The sequence below is a fragment of the Hylaeus anthracinus genome, unplaced genomic scaffold (assembly GCF_026225885.1).
Source record: "Hylaeus anthracinus isolate JK02 unplaced genomic scaffold, UHH_iyHylAnth1.0_haploid 12001, whole genome shotgun sequence".
NCBI classification, from domain to species: Eukaryota; Metazoa; Arthropoda; class Insecta; order Hymenoptera; family Colletidae; genus Hylaeus; species Hylaeus anthracinus.
In genome coordinates, this window is record NW_026534348.1 from 558,991 (window position 1) to 576,268 (window position 17,278).

At 37.4% G+C, this 17,278-nt stretch overlaps 1 protein-coding gene across 2 annotated transcripts in view; it reads left to right on the forward strand.

The window, feature by feature from the left end:
* LOC128891098 (uncharacterized) overlaps nt 1-17,278 on the forward strand; it is a 226,616-nt gene that overhangs the window by 79,639 nt on the left and 129,699 nt on the right. Inside the window, exon 2 of one of the 2 annotated variants that reach the window (XM_054150301.1) lies at nt 9,763-10,081. The exons of the other annotated variant lie outside the window; for it this stretch is intronic. Within the exon in view, the coding sequence (XP_054006276.1) occupies nt 9,979-10,081 (103 nt within the window). The 5' untranslated portion in view covers nt 9,763-9,978. The remainder of the gene's footprint in view (nt 1-9,762; nt 10,082-17,278) is intronic. 2 annotated transcript variants of the gene reach the window in all.

Genomic DNA, 17,278 nt, shown 5'->3' on the forward strand with positions numbered 1-17,278 from the left:
TCAATTTCAATTGGATACTTCCCAGATAAATTTTATGTGGCGCGGGCGTCTCTATGCCGAGATACAGGGAAACCGAACCGGGCGAAAGGAAAAAGTTTCCTTCTAATTCGTTTTGCGGATCCATCGGCGGAAAATCCACCAAACACTGGCCACTTTTAGACCGAATTCTGCGGATAAATCAGTAAATTTTGTAGTACGATACTTTGCTCAGAAAAGGCGAAAATACGTTTGAAATCATGGAGCACTTTTACGTCGAATACAGTTTCTAATTTATTTTAACTGTCAGAACAGTCGAAACCCACGCCTCGAAGGTGAAGACTTTAAATTAATAAAATGATTACTTATTCATCGGTTCATAGAAATTATTAATCATTTATAATTACATTGTAATTAAGTTTCATCAAATAAATGGAGAAACAACGTAAATGGCCGAAACGTTAAAATAAATTAGCTAATCGAACTCTATTACTTTATTTATCTCTTTTCTGCAATAAAACCTATGTTATTACTGTTAATAAAGTGTTCCGTTCGTCTTGCGAATAGAACAATTTATGATTCTCCGCTCATACGGACTCCGTTTGTTTTCGCGAATCGTTACGGCCGAATTTACGACGATACAGTTCGCCCCCCGCTGGGTTTTAACAAATTGGGAAAACTAGTGGCAGAGAGGAGTAATTTTTTACGGTCAGAGGAAGTTCCGTGAACGAACACTATTCGCGTGTAGCGTTGGAAGTTGCGCAGTATCTTGTTAAAGTTTTGATGTTACGTTTGGTGAAGGATAGTTACAGCTGCTCGAGGATCGTTCGAGATTTCAGATTGCCTTATTTCGCTCTAACTTTCGGCCGTAAATGTTCATGCAGAGATTAGCTGGTGAAACGAGGTCAAGTTTTAGTATTATTTCTTGACTCGTGTGTGAGTAATATTCTTGAACTGAAATTGATGCTCCGCGAAGATTAAATTGGAGTTTGGTGTTTGACGTGTTGATTCCTGTAGCCCTTAATACTGAAAGGATGGAGAGTCTTCAGGATTCGAGACAGTTCTTTTCAAACAATAGTGTACCAATTAATACCAAAATATCAAGTGACGCCTTCATTATGAACTTCAGACGACTTAATCAGCTCCTAAATATACTTTTGATAATAGAAAAGGAATATCGAATGTCGAACTCGTTTCACTCGACAATTAAATCCACTTCAGTAAATTGATTTAGCGATAAACAGATCGGACTGTAAAGAAATTGAAATAGCCGCGGGTAAGTCTCTTAACGCCTGAAGCTAAATTGCGAAGGAGTCAATTGACGAACGATTCGAATTGGCGGGGAGATCGAATAGCCGCAGTATCGTGATTGATTACGGATCATGGGTCCCTCTTCCTTGTTCGGGTTTCTTTTCCCTTTGTTCGCTGCATTTCTTCCCTCTTCCTTTCGTATCCGTCTACGCGTTCCATCCTTGGCGTTTCAACACGTTATGTCGCTTCCGCTCCGCCACTTATTTTCGTTATTTCTATGGAAAGGATTGCACAGTATGCACTGTTCAAAGCAACTATGGGATCATTTAGAAACAACATTTGAAAAACATTTGTGATGAGATATTAAAAAGTAAAGGAAGTAATATTACTGCGGATACAACGAAGAAATTACTAGTTAGCTAGATTAATAGCTTATCTATCAAGATTGTTGACAGAAATGTTTAGTTTACACGGTGGACATATTAATGAAAAGAAAATTCAATTGCTTTTTTCTTACTACTGATGAGACATTAAATAAAATATATTTTCTAATGCAACACAAAAATGACAATACTAAGCTATATTACTACTCGATAAAATACTAAAACATCGTCAGTCGATCCGTTGAAGCGACAACTTCTCCGAGCAACGATTAATTGCTGAATTCTTCTCGCTGTTTCAGCCACACGGTCGAAGGGAGTTTCTTCCCAAAGAGGATTACGTCCTAAGACAAGGGTGCAAGCCATCCGGTATATCTCGACTGATTCGCACTTGTATTTCTCTGCATGGCGAGGTTCTCTCGAGCATAGGAGGGACTCTCCCTCGTGTCGGAAAAAGGACCCCGACGATAGTGTTTGACGTCTAAACCGAAGTAATCCTGATCCCGGCTGAGAAGAGGGTTCTTCGAACTTTTTTCATACCTTTTTCTCCACCCTTCGAACACTGGAGATTTTTTAATTCTTCGGATTGCCAGGCGACGCCGCCTGCCATTGATTCTCCCTTGGTGTTTGATGAGCTCCGCTGACGAGCAAGGATTACCTTCTGAAATTTAATCCACTCTCGAGGCTTTTTGGCAGGGCTATGCTCGTTTGGAGTGCATCTGTCATTTTCGAGAACTTTTATATCCCAGAGAGAACGCCGCGATTCTTTTTCGATTTTTCAGGGGATTTTTAGAAACGCGTAATTAGCGAGTGCGTTCTGTCAAGGTACCCTTCTCATCGGGTCTCCATGAAAGATCGTAATTTGTATGATTTTTCTTGAAAAATAAATGGTAAATTTACTCTAAAAGGGAACTGGATACATTTTTATACCTATTATTGTATATAAAAAATTGTAGAATAAGAATAACTTTTTCTGACACAAACTCACCACACACATATTCATAATAGAATATCTAAGATTTTTGTTCAAATTAAAGGCGAATAGAATTTATTCTTCTACAAACTCACCCAAAATTGATACTAACAATAAGTTCAACTCCAAGTATATATTCTCTTACTTCTTCTATATTAACGCCCTTACAACCCCTAAAATTTTGAATTAAATCTCCCTAGCTCAGACTACTTAAATTATTTCAAAATTTACAAGACTACTTATCCTACTTACCTATCCAAAAATTGAATTATAAAAATGTTCGAAAGATTTTCCTAGTTGTTCGATCAGCTTTTGTTTGGACTCCCCGCGCGAAAATTCGTCTGCGACACTCCCCGACTACGGCTTTTGTCAGAGGCCATTTCGCAAATGATGCTTTTGTTCATGGAAAGGAACTGTTTGGTAACTCTTGGACAAAGCGCGGGATTACTTACTAGCTCCCCCCGTTTGAAGTCGTTTTAAAGAGATCTCGGTCGGTATGTCGAAACCGAGGCATCCTCGACTGCCATGTCCCGCGGGTGCTCTTAAATTCTTTCTGCTCACAAGTGGGGTTGGATAACGCGCAACCCTCACAGCGAGTTCCCAGGAACTTGACGCCCGAGTCACGAAGCCATCTGTTACAGTTCGTCCAAGTTTCGCCACGGAAGCTGGTATTTATTCGCACAGGAAGAGGTCTCGTATTTTTCACGAACGGATGAAGAGCTTTGAACTTGAACCGATTTGTCGGTTTCCCCGAAATCCTCCTTCCAGAAAACGATTCTCGGAATAACGCCAAAATCGTTCCTCCCTTTTGACCTACAACTTGTTTAATTACAAAGAAACTTTCCCATCCATAAATCATTCGTTCGTAATTTATCAGCATTCGAGGTAAAAACTTGATCTTTGGCGAACGTTACTTTGAATTATTTGAAATTTTGTATTCTGATGTATTCCTCGTTATTTGTGGTTATACCCCTCTAGTTGTGTTTAGCATATTTTTGTCTTTGTTTTCTGATATTATAAATGCATAAAATCAGCAGTTTATTTATTATTAGGTCATGCCATACGATCAACCACAGGTTTTCCTTAGATTTAATTAAACGTAGTTATGTTTAAACTATCTTTTGTTTTTGTAACTTTGAAGATCCTTTCAGGGAGTGCTATTGAATTTTTTCTTCTCTGTAATGTAATATTGCTACGATACTTTTTATCATTTTATTTCAGTGAATAAAAATCTAGCATCGTTTGACTGTCGCAGTAATTTCAAAGTAATCGTCGTTCCACGCGTCACAAAGCGGTTTATTTAAATTGTTTCCTTGTTGCTGTGGTCAAGTTGTTCCAGAAATTGGACGTTGAAATTAAACCTTTCCGCTTCATCGCTAAAGAAATTCTTTCCTGCGGAAGCGTAGTTAACTTTAATCTCACGTGTACGCGTTGTTTTAAATCACACGAGCCAACGCGTTTTTGTATAATTTGTTGCACAAACGATTATGTCAAACATCCGGGGAAATGTGTAAAACGTAAATGCTATTGAAAGAATATATTCGCATGTAACTGTATGCTGTTCTTTGTTAACGCGATATGCCAAGTACAGTTTAAATATATTTGGTACATTTTCTTTCAAGGAATTTAATTAAGTTTTTCGCTTTCATTATGAAAATTTACTAGTGAAATTTTCATACACTTTTTAGGAGGCAATAATAACCTCGACAAAAATATTTTTATTGAAATATTTGTTTGACGAAGTTATAAACAATGGAAAAACGTCTACGGCCAGTCGAGATCCTAGAAGTCCTTCTGGAGGTCGTAGAATCTTCGCATAGGAATGAAACGTCTAGCAAAACGTTCAAGATAAATCCTAGATCTTTTTAAGCGTAAACGCAGGGTCTACTTGACACGTTAATACGATTCGGATCTCTGCTGGTGCTGTCAAATCTCGTCACGTCACACCTTCAAAGTTCCCGAATCGAGTGACCTGCTGCTGACAGGTTTTCTATCGTTGACACGCGTCGCCTATAAGGTTGAAATTTACCCCTGTAATGGGCCAACTCACTCCGCCCCCCGCCACCCGCCACCCGCCTCCCACCGCCGCGTCGTCCTCCGGAACTCGTTCCACTCGATTAACTTTGATCCTGCGATCGAGTGGAATCGAAAATAGGCCACGTCGATTCTTGCGCGTCCTTTGAACCAGCGAGTGCTAAGTTTTTCTTATTTTTCGCCTTAGGAGAGACTGCGCACCCTTTCAACGACTTTTACGATGCTAGAAATGAGCCTGATTAAAGTGAAAATGGTCTGGAATGGATATTATCATCCTTACCAGTCGGTTGCAAATAGGTTCCTATTTTCATATTTCGACCAATATGTGACCGTTGGCCTTTTTCAGGAATTATATTTACTCGCTATCTTATTTTGAAACCTTTGATAAATACTGCCGACAGAAACTTTATATTTCATAGTACTAAAGTACTACCATCTTTCTCTACTAGAACAGTACTTCTCAAGGAATACAGCATGAGAGACACTGGCCTAATTCAGGAAGACAGTGTGATATGGGGTCAAAGGTCAAGTAACAGGAAGGGATGTTTCCCTTGTCGAAGATCGAGTCACTGTCCTGGCGAGCAGCATAAATATTTGTACGATTAGGGACGGAAAGGGGGGATCTAGTATGTTAGGCAGGGAGTCTTTATTATTTCAGGATATGAAAGCCTCTCGGGCCGATTCGCCAAGTGAAATGTCTACTTTCCGACTTCCCCGTTTCTCTTTGACGTTCTATATCTCGCTTCCTATAACCGAATTGCTCGGAGGATCAAAACGACGAGTCTATAAATCGAAGGAAACGTCGATACATTTCGGTCGACCGAGCCACGAATAAAAACGCTGGACGAAAATGTCAATCTCGTCCACCCGAGGTTATTGCTGGGGATTTTTGATACTGAGAGAAAAATTTACTCGGAAATGTGATACTGTTAAACGTGTAATATCAACGATACTAATTGCTTTTAATCTTATAAATGTTCGTAATAAATTAGGAGTTGAGAGACATGCTGATGCGAATAAAAAAGAAATTAAAAAAGGACCTAGAACATATTTACTCACCATAAGAAAATAAACATAACAAAAGATATAAAATAGAGCTCTAATGTAATTTCACACAAGATCTGTATGAAGTAATGTAATTATTCAGGTAGAATTAAATTGAACGATTTGCAAGTAACGGGTCCGTTCGAGTATGAATTCACTTACTTCTGCAATGATGTGCACGTTTAATTAATTTCGCAATTCCATTCAATTTAGAATTCTAATCCCTAGTCAACGCTAAATTCATCAGTTGAACGTGTCGCGCGTTTTAACATAAACGAGATTCATAATACTGACGTGATGTCCTCGGTGTATTTTTAATTTACAATTTGTTATTATTTCAATACACTTGAGATACAGAATTTTAATCCAAATATCAACTAAAACTTACAAAAACATTTCCTGATTTATAATAGCTTCGTCATACGTCCATAAAATCGATAGATCCGTGATTGGATGTATCGAATTCTGAACAAAGACGGTTTTAGAAAGAGAAACGGTCAAAGTGTGAAAGTTAAGATTGTTATCGACTTGTTCTCCAAAGGGTTTCAATTTTGTAATCTAAACTTCTGTTCCGATGGGTTTATATTTTGTAATCTAAACTTGCGTTCAGAAGGGCTTACATTTTGTAATTTAAACTTCTAGCTTGAACTATTTCAATTTATTAATATCCGCTTGTAATGGAACTCTATCTAGTCGAACTCTACAACAATTTACATAATTTAACGGATGTATTTTCAATTTTAACATAATTCCGAACGCTTGAAACTCCTGCGTAAAATATTTTCCAATATTATCGGAAAAGCTCTAATTTCGGTAATGCACTCCGCGACCTAGTATACTGTCCAGAAATACGAAACATGACATGGAGGAAAAGGATACGAACAACTGTGTTACACCAATTGTACAGTTGAATACAATTGTCTGACATTAAGAAAATTGCTCTCGAAAGTATTATCTACTTATGTGTATCGTATTTTTGCAGAAATTGAAATATTGCCTTCGCAACTACATATAAAGAACAGATTCAAACGACACGCTCACAATGACCGTGTTATCGATTGTGTAATCTGTGTGGATGTCACGATAAGAATAATACAATGCTCGATATTGCACAATGAGACAAACATGATTTACAGTTTACCAAACTGTCCAAAATATTTGTTGAAAGCGTGTTTAATACGACACAATGCGCATGAGTAACCATTTAATATGTTTAATGCAGATGGTGGCACTGAAATCCCGATAATTTTTAATCTCGTTACGGCTACGATCTCTCCGATACGTCATATTAATTCCCTGAGGGGAGAGTTCAAATAGTACATTACTTTTCCCTTACTTAATTAATTTAAGGGAAAAATTAATTATTTGCTCCTAAGAAATCGTTCATGTATAAGAGGTTTGCTTAATTTAGGTCGTACGAGCAGAAATTACAGCATTTGTCCTAGATTAGTTAATGGACACCTCGATAAGGCTGGAAGGATTACATTTGCAATTTAAGAATTGAATATTATGTCTATACGAAACTTTTACACCCACATATTTAACGCTTTTTTGAAGTCGAAGAATTAAATTAAAAAATGTAAAGTCCTTAATGGATGTACTTCGTCTTGCTCAAAATAAATAATAAAATAAAATATAGAATATCGATTCTGTGTTTTTCTGAACTTTATAGACACATTTCATTTTTCATCAATGAATTGTTCTTTAAATTGCAGGATTTTATACAGTCGAACGACGCGAAGGTGAAATTCTCTAAATAAACGTTGATTGGGATACAAATAAATGCTAACACGTTGCGCACGAAATCACATCGCGCTCCAGGATGCAATCTCCATTTGAAGCACTTCATTCGATTCTTAATTTGTAGCGTTAATTTGAAGAATGCGAAGAGACAAGTAGAGCGGGTGAGTTCTGCTCGCGAGTAAATTTGTTCCTCTGTTCTTTTAACCAGTTGATTAATCACAATTCGTTTCCATCCAAATGAATGTCATTGTGTTTCTTTTAAATGTAGACTTCGCAGTTGCTCTTCGCTACATAGAAAATTAAATTTCACCTTCAACCTTCGGAAGCTTCTTTTCTCGAGTTTCTTTCGCGAACTTATCATTCAGACGAGTCACTGGGAGCTCCCAGTAATAAGAATTTTAGTGAAGTCTTGACTCTTCTTTTTCTAGAAAATTTAATTATAGTTTATGGAAAAATGTTGCAGGTTGCACTTGTGCCAAATTACTGTTGAATATGTATTACTGTTTTACAGTTTTATAAGAATTTATAATCAAACAATCAACATAACAAAGCTTGTTATGTTTCAAATGAGACAAAAAAATATTCTTGGAGATTTTCTATATTTTAACAATTTTCAAATATATGAAAGGTTAATATTCTGAAAAAATAATTTAAATCTTTTGCGTTAGAAGTCTTTAATATTAGGATATTATTAATTCCACTCGACTTTTCTAAGTATTTCAAACCGTCACAGTTATTCGAAGAAATTCTGAGAATTATAGTCGAAGGAAGGCAGTATTTCCCGGAGCAGACTGTGAATATTTAATCTGTCTTTGAAGTTTCTAATTTTGTCGTTGAAAATGTCGACGACTAGCAGTTTATTTTTCTCTTTTGATCGATGAATTTTTAATGCAACGTGTCCGTGGTCGATTCAACGGTGACGCTTCAGACTGGCACCGCTGGACGAGTTTCCTTGTATCGACGTTTCTATTATATCGTTTGAAGTCCCAGATATACACGGTGACTCGCGTAATGAAGATGGGCATGCGAAATTTTCGTGAGACATAATCAGCGTCGACGGCACGTCAGTTTCGGACGACGTATTTCGATTTGCTTTCTAGCTGCGAGACAAAAACTCGCTGTGAAATTGTCTCGGCCTCCTTGGCTCTTCACTTCGATATTTCCATTCGTTAAGTTTTTATTCAGAGTTTTTCCTCTGTCGATATTTTACGTGTCTCCGTGGTATAAATATTCGTAACGCTTTATTGATATTTGAATGTGAAAAGAGGAGATGATGTAAGAATTTGAAATGTTTATTTTGGAATTTAGCGGTTTTAATTTAATTTAATTAAAACTTGAAGGTACTCAACCGTGATTTAAGTTAATTAGAATCTAGTTGATGGTGTTTAATTGATGAAGTACTTTCTCGAACATTCACATCATATAGTTTTTCTTTTTCTTCTTGTATATGGTTTTATTTCTAGTGGTACTATATACTGTTGTAGAATTTACAAATTAGTATCTCTGAGATAGTGGGAGGCATGTATAATTATTCAAAAACCTGCATGAATACATCATGATTAAATCGCAATATCCACGAATTATGTTTCATTATTCTCGCATTTGATTTCCTTTCATACGCATCTACATTATTATATATTCTCTGAAAACCCCGCAACGGATATCGTGCATCCACAGGGTATGGGGTTTGGTTGAATACGACGTAATTATCACGCATGTATTCACATTTCTGTTCCATTTGCGGGAGCAATGGGGAAAAATACTTTGTCTCGGGGTTCGTTCATCAATTTCATATTTTGTTTGCTGACAAACAGCGCTAGTTAATCGGTAGAGGTGTTTGTAGGCAAATTAGTAAAAAAATTGTGAAATATTTTTATGTATATCATTTTGAGATTTTTACGCCATCGAATGTCATTTTAACGAGCATAAATCTTTATGTTCTGTTTGTATCCTATTCTTTTATATTAGTAAATAGATACCTGAAAATGTAGGAACAACGGGGATGGTTCACTTTTAAAATATTAAATAAAACTTGCTAATGGTTACAAAATTCTTGTTCAACTTTTTGTAAAAACCTAAGTTGTAGCTAGAAAAAGAATGCGTTAATAGTTTTACTATTCAGCACAATATTCGATACTTATTTCAAGGCTTTCCTATATAATATTAAATACAATATACGAGTAATTTGAATGTTCCTCAATTGAATTTTATTTTAATTGAACTAAATTTTACTCGATTCAATCTAATTCTTTTCTTAATACAATATGACATATTTGATGAAATTATTTCACATAGCAGTCGTCAAAATTATTCTCGAAAGTGATTATTTGTTTCCTATGTGGGTTCTGTGAATCGATGCAGCTTCGATTCGCCCGGAAAGTGGAAAACGTCGTGAGCAGCAAAGACGTTTCGAGAACAGAAAGGAAAGGGTGGAATCGGGAAAGTATTAAGCCCGCGGCTGGCAAGGCGATAAGTCAGTGTTTCCTCGACTGATTTGACGTTCCCGTGTTTGCGCGCGTGCGTGCCAACGACATTCGTGTTTTCATCGCTTCGAACCGGAGGTACGGAAGAAGAGAAATGGGAATATTGGGAAAATTGCTTCCCTCTGTGTCCCTGGTGTCCATCTGGTGTCTGCTGATCATCGAGTCCAGTCAGATTCAGAGGGAACAGGATCATCTGGGTAAATCATCTTTCTATTGTATTTGTGCCCTTGGTATCCGCGCTGACGTCACTCGATTCTATTTCACCATTGCAACAAGCTCCTCGATTCTATTCGCGAATCTCATTTTCCGGAAAACCGGTCTCGGAATTTCTCACTGATTAATTCTAAAATCCACCCTCGATCGAACCTAGAACTATCGAGGTATCTCGCGAAGGCGGAATATCAAGTTTCCGATTTTCTGATTCCCGAGGTAAATTTGCAAATTTGCGAATTGTGCTCCCCTCAAAATTAAGTTAGGACTGTGCATCGAGATATTAACGAACTACGTTTTAAAATAGATTTCAACTACTTTAACTACTTTTAACTACTTCAAAAATAGCTTCCAGCAATCGCCCGTGATAAATTAATCACTGTATCGCAGCTTTTGCGAGGAGAAGGAAGTCGTAACTTTAGGAACGTCGCGTCTGTCACAGGAACTGAACACATACTGGCGAAAAACGACGCTCTTATTTTTATCTGGCCCGAATTTATTCTCCTCGTCAGCACAGAACCGTAATCTATACTGGCATTCACGAGTTCGTTGCGCCACCGATGAAATAACTTTCACTGCCATAAATTCGTTGGAATTTTATCTAATACGATCCCGCGTCGAGCTGCCAACAGAACTATATATGTATATAGATTTGAGTTACTTAATTAAAATATATATCATGTTAAAATGACGACGATTTGAAATTATTTAATACTAGAAACTCTTTGATCGAAATAATACCTATATGATAATGACTATGGTAACTGTGCCTGCATTCCTGTATCTGGTTTTAAATTAGAACTCTTTCTTTTTTTTACATTTTCGTTTTACACCACTTTATATCTTTAATTTGGTCAATATAAAAACAAATAAGTTTCCATTATCTTTCGGATATTTTTCTCTGTTCTTTGTTCTTCATATTGTTCGGTATTTTTTTGTTTTTTTTTTTTTTTATTATTATTAATATTCAGATTGAAAGGAGCATTCTATTTGTATTTTCCTCCGCATGTACATTGATTTTCAATAACAAATTCAATTTCACCCCTCCACGCGTACTCTAATATTCGTTTATACAAATTTTATTTAACGTCATAGCTATATACAATCATACATTATACATATATAAATTCTCCTTCTACACAGGATCAATTCTATTTCTATCTTTAAACAGACATGACCTGAATTAGGGAAATACAAGTAGAATCAATATCTGACTTTTTGATTATTTCAATTAGAAGATTAAATGTTATTTATATATATATCAGAATTCTCTACTTATTTCTAAATCACTCCAGCGGGTATTGGAGTTTCAGATCGTGCGTAAAAATCAGAATTCGAAACGCGAAATACTGTCTAATCTTCACGTTGATAATGCATCTCTTTAATTGGTCTATTATTCGAAAATAACGAGGAAGAATCGCGCGAACAAAGGCAGATTTGTTTAATTTGAATGGACTGTTTCATTTTCACATCTCGATTTCGCAATTTATCGGGACGCTGAAATTTATATCGCGCGCGGTTAATCGCTGATTGAAATACTGTGCAATTACATCAGGGGACAATTTGCACACGTGGTTTCTACGCATTTATTCGATCGTTCCGCGTTGATTTCCTGTTTATGCTGATTGTATTCTCCGTTGCTCGCTATTATGCTCCGATTCATTCTAGAAATTCAGTGAATTTCGAGAATTTCAATTACGTCGTGCTTTCGCGCACACCGTGTAGAGGCCCTAAACTACGTTCGCGAGTTTTAAATTTTGCTAAACGCTGCGTTAGTACTGAGATTATTTGATATCGTCCCCATTTGATAACTGGGCCATGGTTTTCATCGCATGAACTACTTCGTTTTAATAATCTGGTGCAGATGTTAAGAACCAAAGCTTTTTTTTCCTTTTTCAAGTTTTAAATGAATTCTTTGTAGATATATGGAGTATCTTTAGTGATAGGAATAAAGGCAAGGAAATAGTGATGCTTTCTAGGTATATTACAAAAGTGTACTGTAAATATTTTCCATAGCTTAAACATAATGAGTATATTATTCAAAAATGACAAAAAAAGCGTTGGTTCTTTATATTTGTACAATGGAAGTCTCATGATCGTTGGAAATTAATATATTATGATAGTGAGAACTGGGATGAAATATTAAAAGTAACCCTATTTTATTTTATTAACCTGTTACAAAGATAAAGATCTATTTTCTTCATGTTTTAATAATATGCAACTTTATATTTGCACTAGATTAATGAATGGAAACGAAGTAGTTTGCACGATGAAAACCATGACCCAGTTTTTAAATTAAATCAAACCCACCGCAAATGTAAATATATTTGACTCTGTCTGAAGAGAGTAATTATCTTCAAATACAAAATTTGTGTTCATTATAATGCACAACAGGCTTGCAGAGATTAATATCGCGACTCTACGTGGTACGACTATCCGACTGGAGCTTTATTGGTGTCCCGAGCCAAAGTTATCCCTCGGCTTTCGGCATTTCACCGCGCATTCATTCTTCTATTTTTGCCAGATGCTATTTTCGAATCGCATTCCCTCGAATCCGTCGACGTCCCCGTTTATCTTTCGATTTTACGTGGGACCAGTTTTTGTTCAGAGTTCCACCTGTGTCCCTTAAGAAAATTGGACTCCTGTTCCGCCGGGTAATAGAAACGCGGAAATGGGCGTATCGAGGATAGATGCCGCTTAAACGTCTTCTTTTGGAGGGGTCCATTTATGTATATTGCCGAGCAAATGACATCATCGCCGGGAATGAGAAAAATTTTGTTCCGTTAACACATTCGCGACCGCTGATGTGAATTCACGTCACTTGAAATTCTATTCCTGGTTATAGAAAAATTATGAAAATCTTTTTATTTTATACACTTAAACATTTTTTAAAAATGTTTCAAAATTTCGTTTATATTAGTTTGATTGCAAGTGCATAGAAACGCATCAGTAGAGAAACGCTAGGTGAAATATTAAAAATTTGTTTGAAAATCGTAACACGGTTGAAAGGCAGCGCCTTATGCTTTGTTTCACAATTGGGTATCCAGACAGTCGCTTTTCAATGGTTCTATTCATTGTGAAACGATTTAGAGAATATGTATTTTTCCAATGAGTTTCATAAAACCATTGGAATCGCGTCCACGTATGACATTTACCGAACGAAAATAAAAATAATTCTTCTGTACATTATTTGCATCGAACACAATGACAGCTATCAGATCAGTGGACAGTATAGTAGTTCATTCAAATATCTTCGACATTTTTTTAAATTAAATCATATATAACATCCTACATGTTGTTTAAACAAACATTTAAAATATAGTTTCGAAAACTGAAAATTATTTTCGAGATATAAAATAAAAAATTATGAAATCCAAGATAAAAATCTCTGATCTGTCGAGTTGGCATCGTTGTTCATTTTATTTATGATTATTGCTGACGATGTGCCAGGAATAGGTTAATACGATTAAAAATAGTCACACGAGATACGAGACTCGATCAATAGATTCTATTAACAGAAAGGAGAGCAAAGGACTTCTATAATTATTTTTGCATCCTGGAAAATGTTAAAATAGATGCAGTTAATGCATCGATAATAGCTCCAGTCGATAATAACTTTGCGTATCGAGTTTACTGACCTGATGAGCTAAATTACATGTAATCACCAATCGAGTAAAATTGGAAGCTTATTATTTCGCGATAGAAAGGATCTCTTTTAAACGATTTTAGCTCACGTTCGTTTACTCGTTTTATTTTATTATCGTATTAACGAAAAAGCAGTTGACATCCCATTTAGAATCGTTCATTTCACTTTTCTCAAATGAAAAATGCCAAACATGCAGCGAGAGTTTTTTCAGGAATTATTCAGTTTAAATTCAAGATCAGATTCAGTTAGATACGATGAAGCAAATGCAGAAATTTCATTAAACAGACCACATAAATCCACGGTTACCCCCGTCCAATAACTCTGAAACAGGAATAGCGAGCACGTATCTTCCCTGATTTCCATATCGATTTCGAATGACATTCAGAACTACGAAACGAGAATCTTGAGGAAGGAGTCCGCGATAGAACGCATCTGGTGTCGGAGAAGAAAGAGAAAGGAGTATGTACGCGATGGAAAAAATGATTAGCAATCAACTGGGGAACAGTTGGCTCTCGTTTTAGAACCTGTCCTTTGTTTCCAGTCGACGATTGTCCGAGAAACCGAAGATCCTAGTCAAGATTGTCACGAAACAGTGATAGGCTACATCGATATGCCTGTTCAGGGTCGAAAGTGGTCATGTGACAAGCAGGAATCCTTGGTCGCTTGGAATCGTAGGTAATCGACTGTGGACCAGCTATTGGATACTGATATAAGCGAATTATTCAGGTAGCCTTCTTTAAATGCCTCATCCTATATATATATATAAGACATGTGATAGGGCAAATACGAATAGGATATAGAAATTTATTCATCAATTATAAAAAATAAAGCTTATACTCGGACCATTGCGAGGTCTGCGATTCCGGACGTCGTTATAGGCAAACCCGGCAGGAATTACTTGGCCGAAGAATCTAATAACTTTTATCGGTTTTCATGACGAAGAACGTGCGCTGGGATCGAAGAGAATAGGCGGTAGAGATGGATGCAGGATAATGGAGACAGATGGACGCGTGGGGGTGGAAGGATTAGGGTCGCTGGCGCAGGAGGGAGAGCTATGAAATAAGGTTCAAGGCGTCGGAGAAAAATGTCGAAATTTTAAGGCAAAGAAGGCGGAAGTGTTCGGAGATGATAGAGGATTCCCCTCAGTGGAGGGCTGGATGATTGATGATTAATAATCAACCGTGTTCTTGGACGCTACGTCTTTGATGCGTGGAGGTAGGGAGGAACGTCAGGAAGCAAACAATCGGATTTTTGGGTTCCTTCGGTTGGGATACTTTATGACTTTCATGTTCTTCTTTATGAATATCGTAGTAGCCTGGGGATCCTCTTCGTACAATTTTATTGGACGTGGTTTATTAGAGTCAGAAGACAAATATCAATCAAAGATAACGTTGAGAGGGAAATCGTAGGATTCTTCCTAGATATGCTTAAGAATATTTTTGTTACATTATATGGGTGAAAATTTAAACATTAGAAATTTAAAGATAATTGTTTCAGTAGTCTACCATAACTTGTACTAGAGAACATTAATTCCCTAAGAAGACATCTCGGTCTCCTATCGTCGGTGAACCACCAGCGTTACAATCATATTAGCGACGATAAACCCAAGTCGACACTCCCGCTATGCAATGCCTGTTAGCACCCTGCCGAGAACATCGCCCAAGAAACACAGTTTCAAACCAGCAACTGTCGCAACGAAACGACAGGAGATGTCACAAGCTCTAGCCGCGTAAATGAGATAAGTAATAAAAAAAAAAAAAAAAGAAAGAAACCAGGAAGTGTACTCGAGATACATCAGACACTCACAAACAACACAGGATCTAAGAACTAAAAAAGAGAGTAGACAACATCGAAGCAGCGCGAGAGAAGTCAGTGAGAAACTAACAGGATTCATAATAAAAGATGACAGCAAATGAAAAAGCGTCGCGGATAAGCGCAAAAGCTAGCAGAGGAGGGAAAGAATAGTGGAGCATCGGATGGAAAAGAGATTGCCAAGGATGAGGGAAGGGTGGAGCCGATGGAAGAAACGTAAACGTGCACGGAAGTAGGAAACGACCAGCCATAAATACCTATTCGGCTATCGCCAATGGTGCATCCATCGAGCGTGCCCGGACGTATCGATAATCGAAGCCGAAATGCGCCGCGATGACAAATGCCTTTATCATATAGAGGTGCGTTCTGCCCGTTGCTGACACCGCCACCGTAAATAATTCGTGACCGTCGCTTCGAACCGCGCCTTGTCATGCAGATGTCGTTTCTATTGCGTTTCGACCGCAGGCACCAAGGAAATTTCACTCTACGGTTGCCTGTCATGGTGAACTTAACTTGGTTGTGATCAAATTAGTTAGTATAGCCAGTCGCTGTCGGTATTTGCGTCGTTGCTCACCCGATCGATCGATGTCGTTGGATTCCAAACTGCTGTTTACACATGCCTCGTGGAATTGCCTTATTGACGCACCAAGGTCGAGTACACAGTTTTATCGTTGCCCATTGTGAACTTCTTTTATGAGTTTACGTGTAACACGGCGGCGTGTCACCGCAAATCAATTTTCCATTGTAACATTTCACTTTGTAGTCCAGTAACGGCTATCGTCGCGCCAATTCCACCAGAATTTCGTGGAAAAATGAAATTTCATGCAACCGCAAGTCCATCCCTCATTCGAAAAGCAGTACAGTTGCGCAAATTGTATTTATCTCGCATTGGACGTACAAACGGAACATCGATAAAGGAAATCGCGTCTCAAAATGGTTTTCTTGCCCCGATGGGACGTCGACAAGCAGTCCTGGAAATCGAAATTTTTGCTCCGAGCCACTTTGAATATATTGCACGACGATTACATTTGTCCCTTCGCTATTCTGATTTTTTAATCGTTATTTATCGAATGTTTACCGGACAAATTTTCACGAAACTCGCGATGAACTAAGTTTGCCCAATTATGGAAGGTAAATGCTCGTCACTGATGGAAGACAAACACGTGGATGCGTATCGATAAAGTGTCATAAAAGTACACTTGATCCGTGTTTGTATTACAATGTAAGCAGAATGCCGGATGAAATATTTCATTTACTAGAGCAAGGGAACGAACCATGGTGAACGTGTAAACGTGGGATCGCAAGTTTCAACTGCTCTATTTATTCTATTTGTTTCTTCGTGACAAACAACTGTTGCACTGTTATTTTAAGCAATGGATAGTAAAATTTCTTATAACTCGTTGTCAATAACAAGTCTTACAAAGCTATTGATCACAAGGAGATACTCTTACTTGCAGTGATCGGTCGTTTCCTTCTCTTAAACACCATATAAATTACATTAAATCGATTCCAGCTACAAAAATTACCAATATTTTATACGTTACAAGCTCGTTCAGTTAGTTTCTTAAAGCCGAGAAAGGCCAGAAGAAAATTGATCAGCTACGTAATGCAGCGGATAAACAGCTGTCAAGTTATACGACCTGGCTCCTCCGGCGACTTGAAGAATCGATTATCCCCGTAGGCAAACAACTTGGCTTTGAACGGAGAAAAAGAAAAGAAAACATGG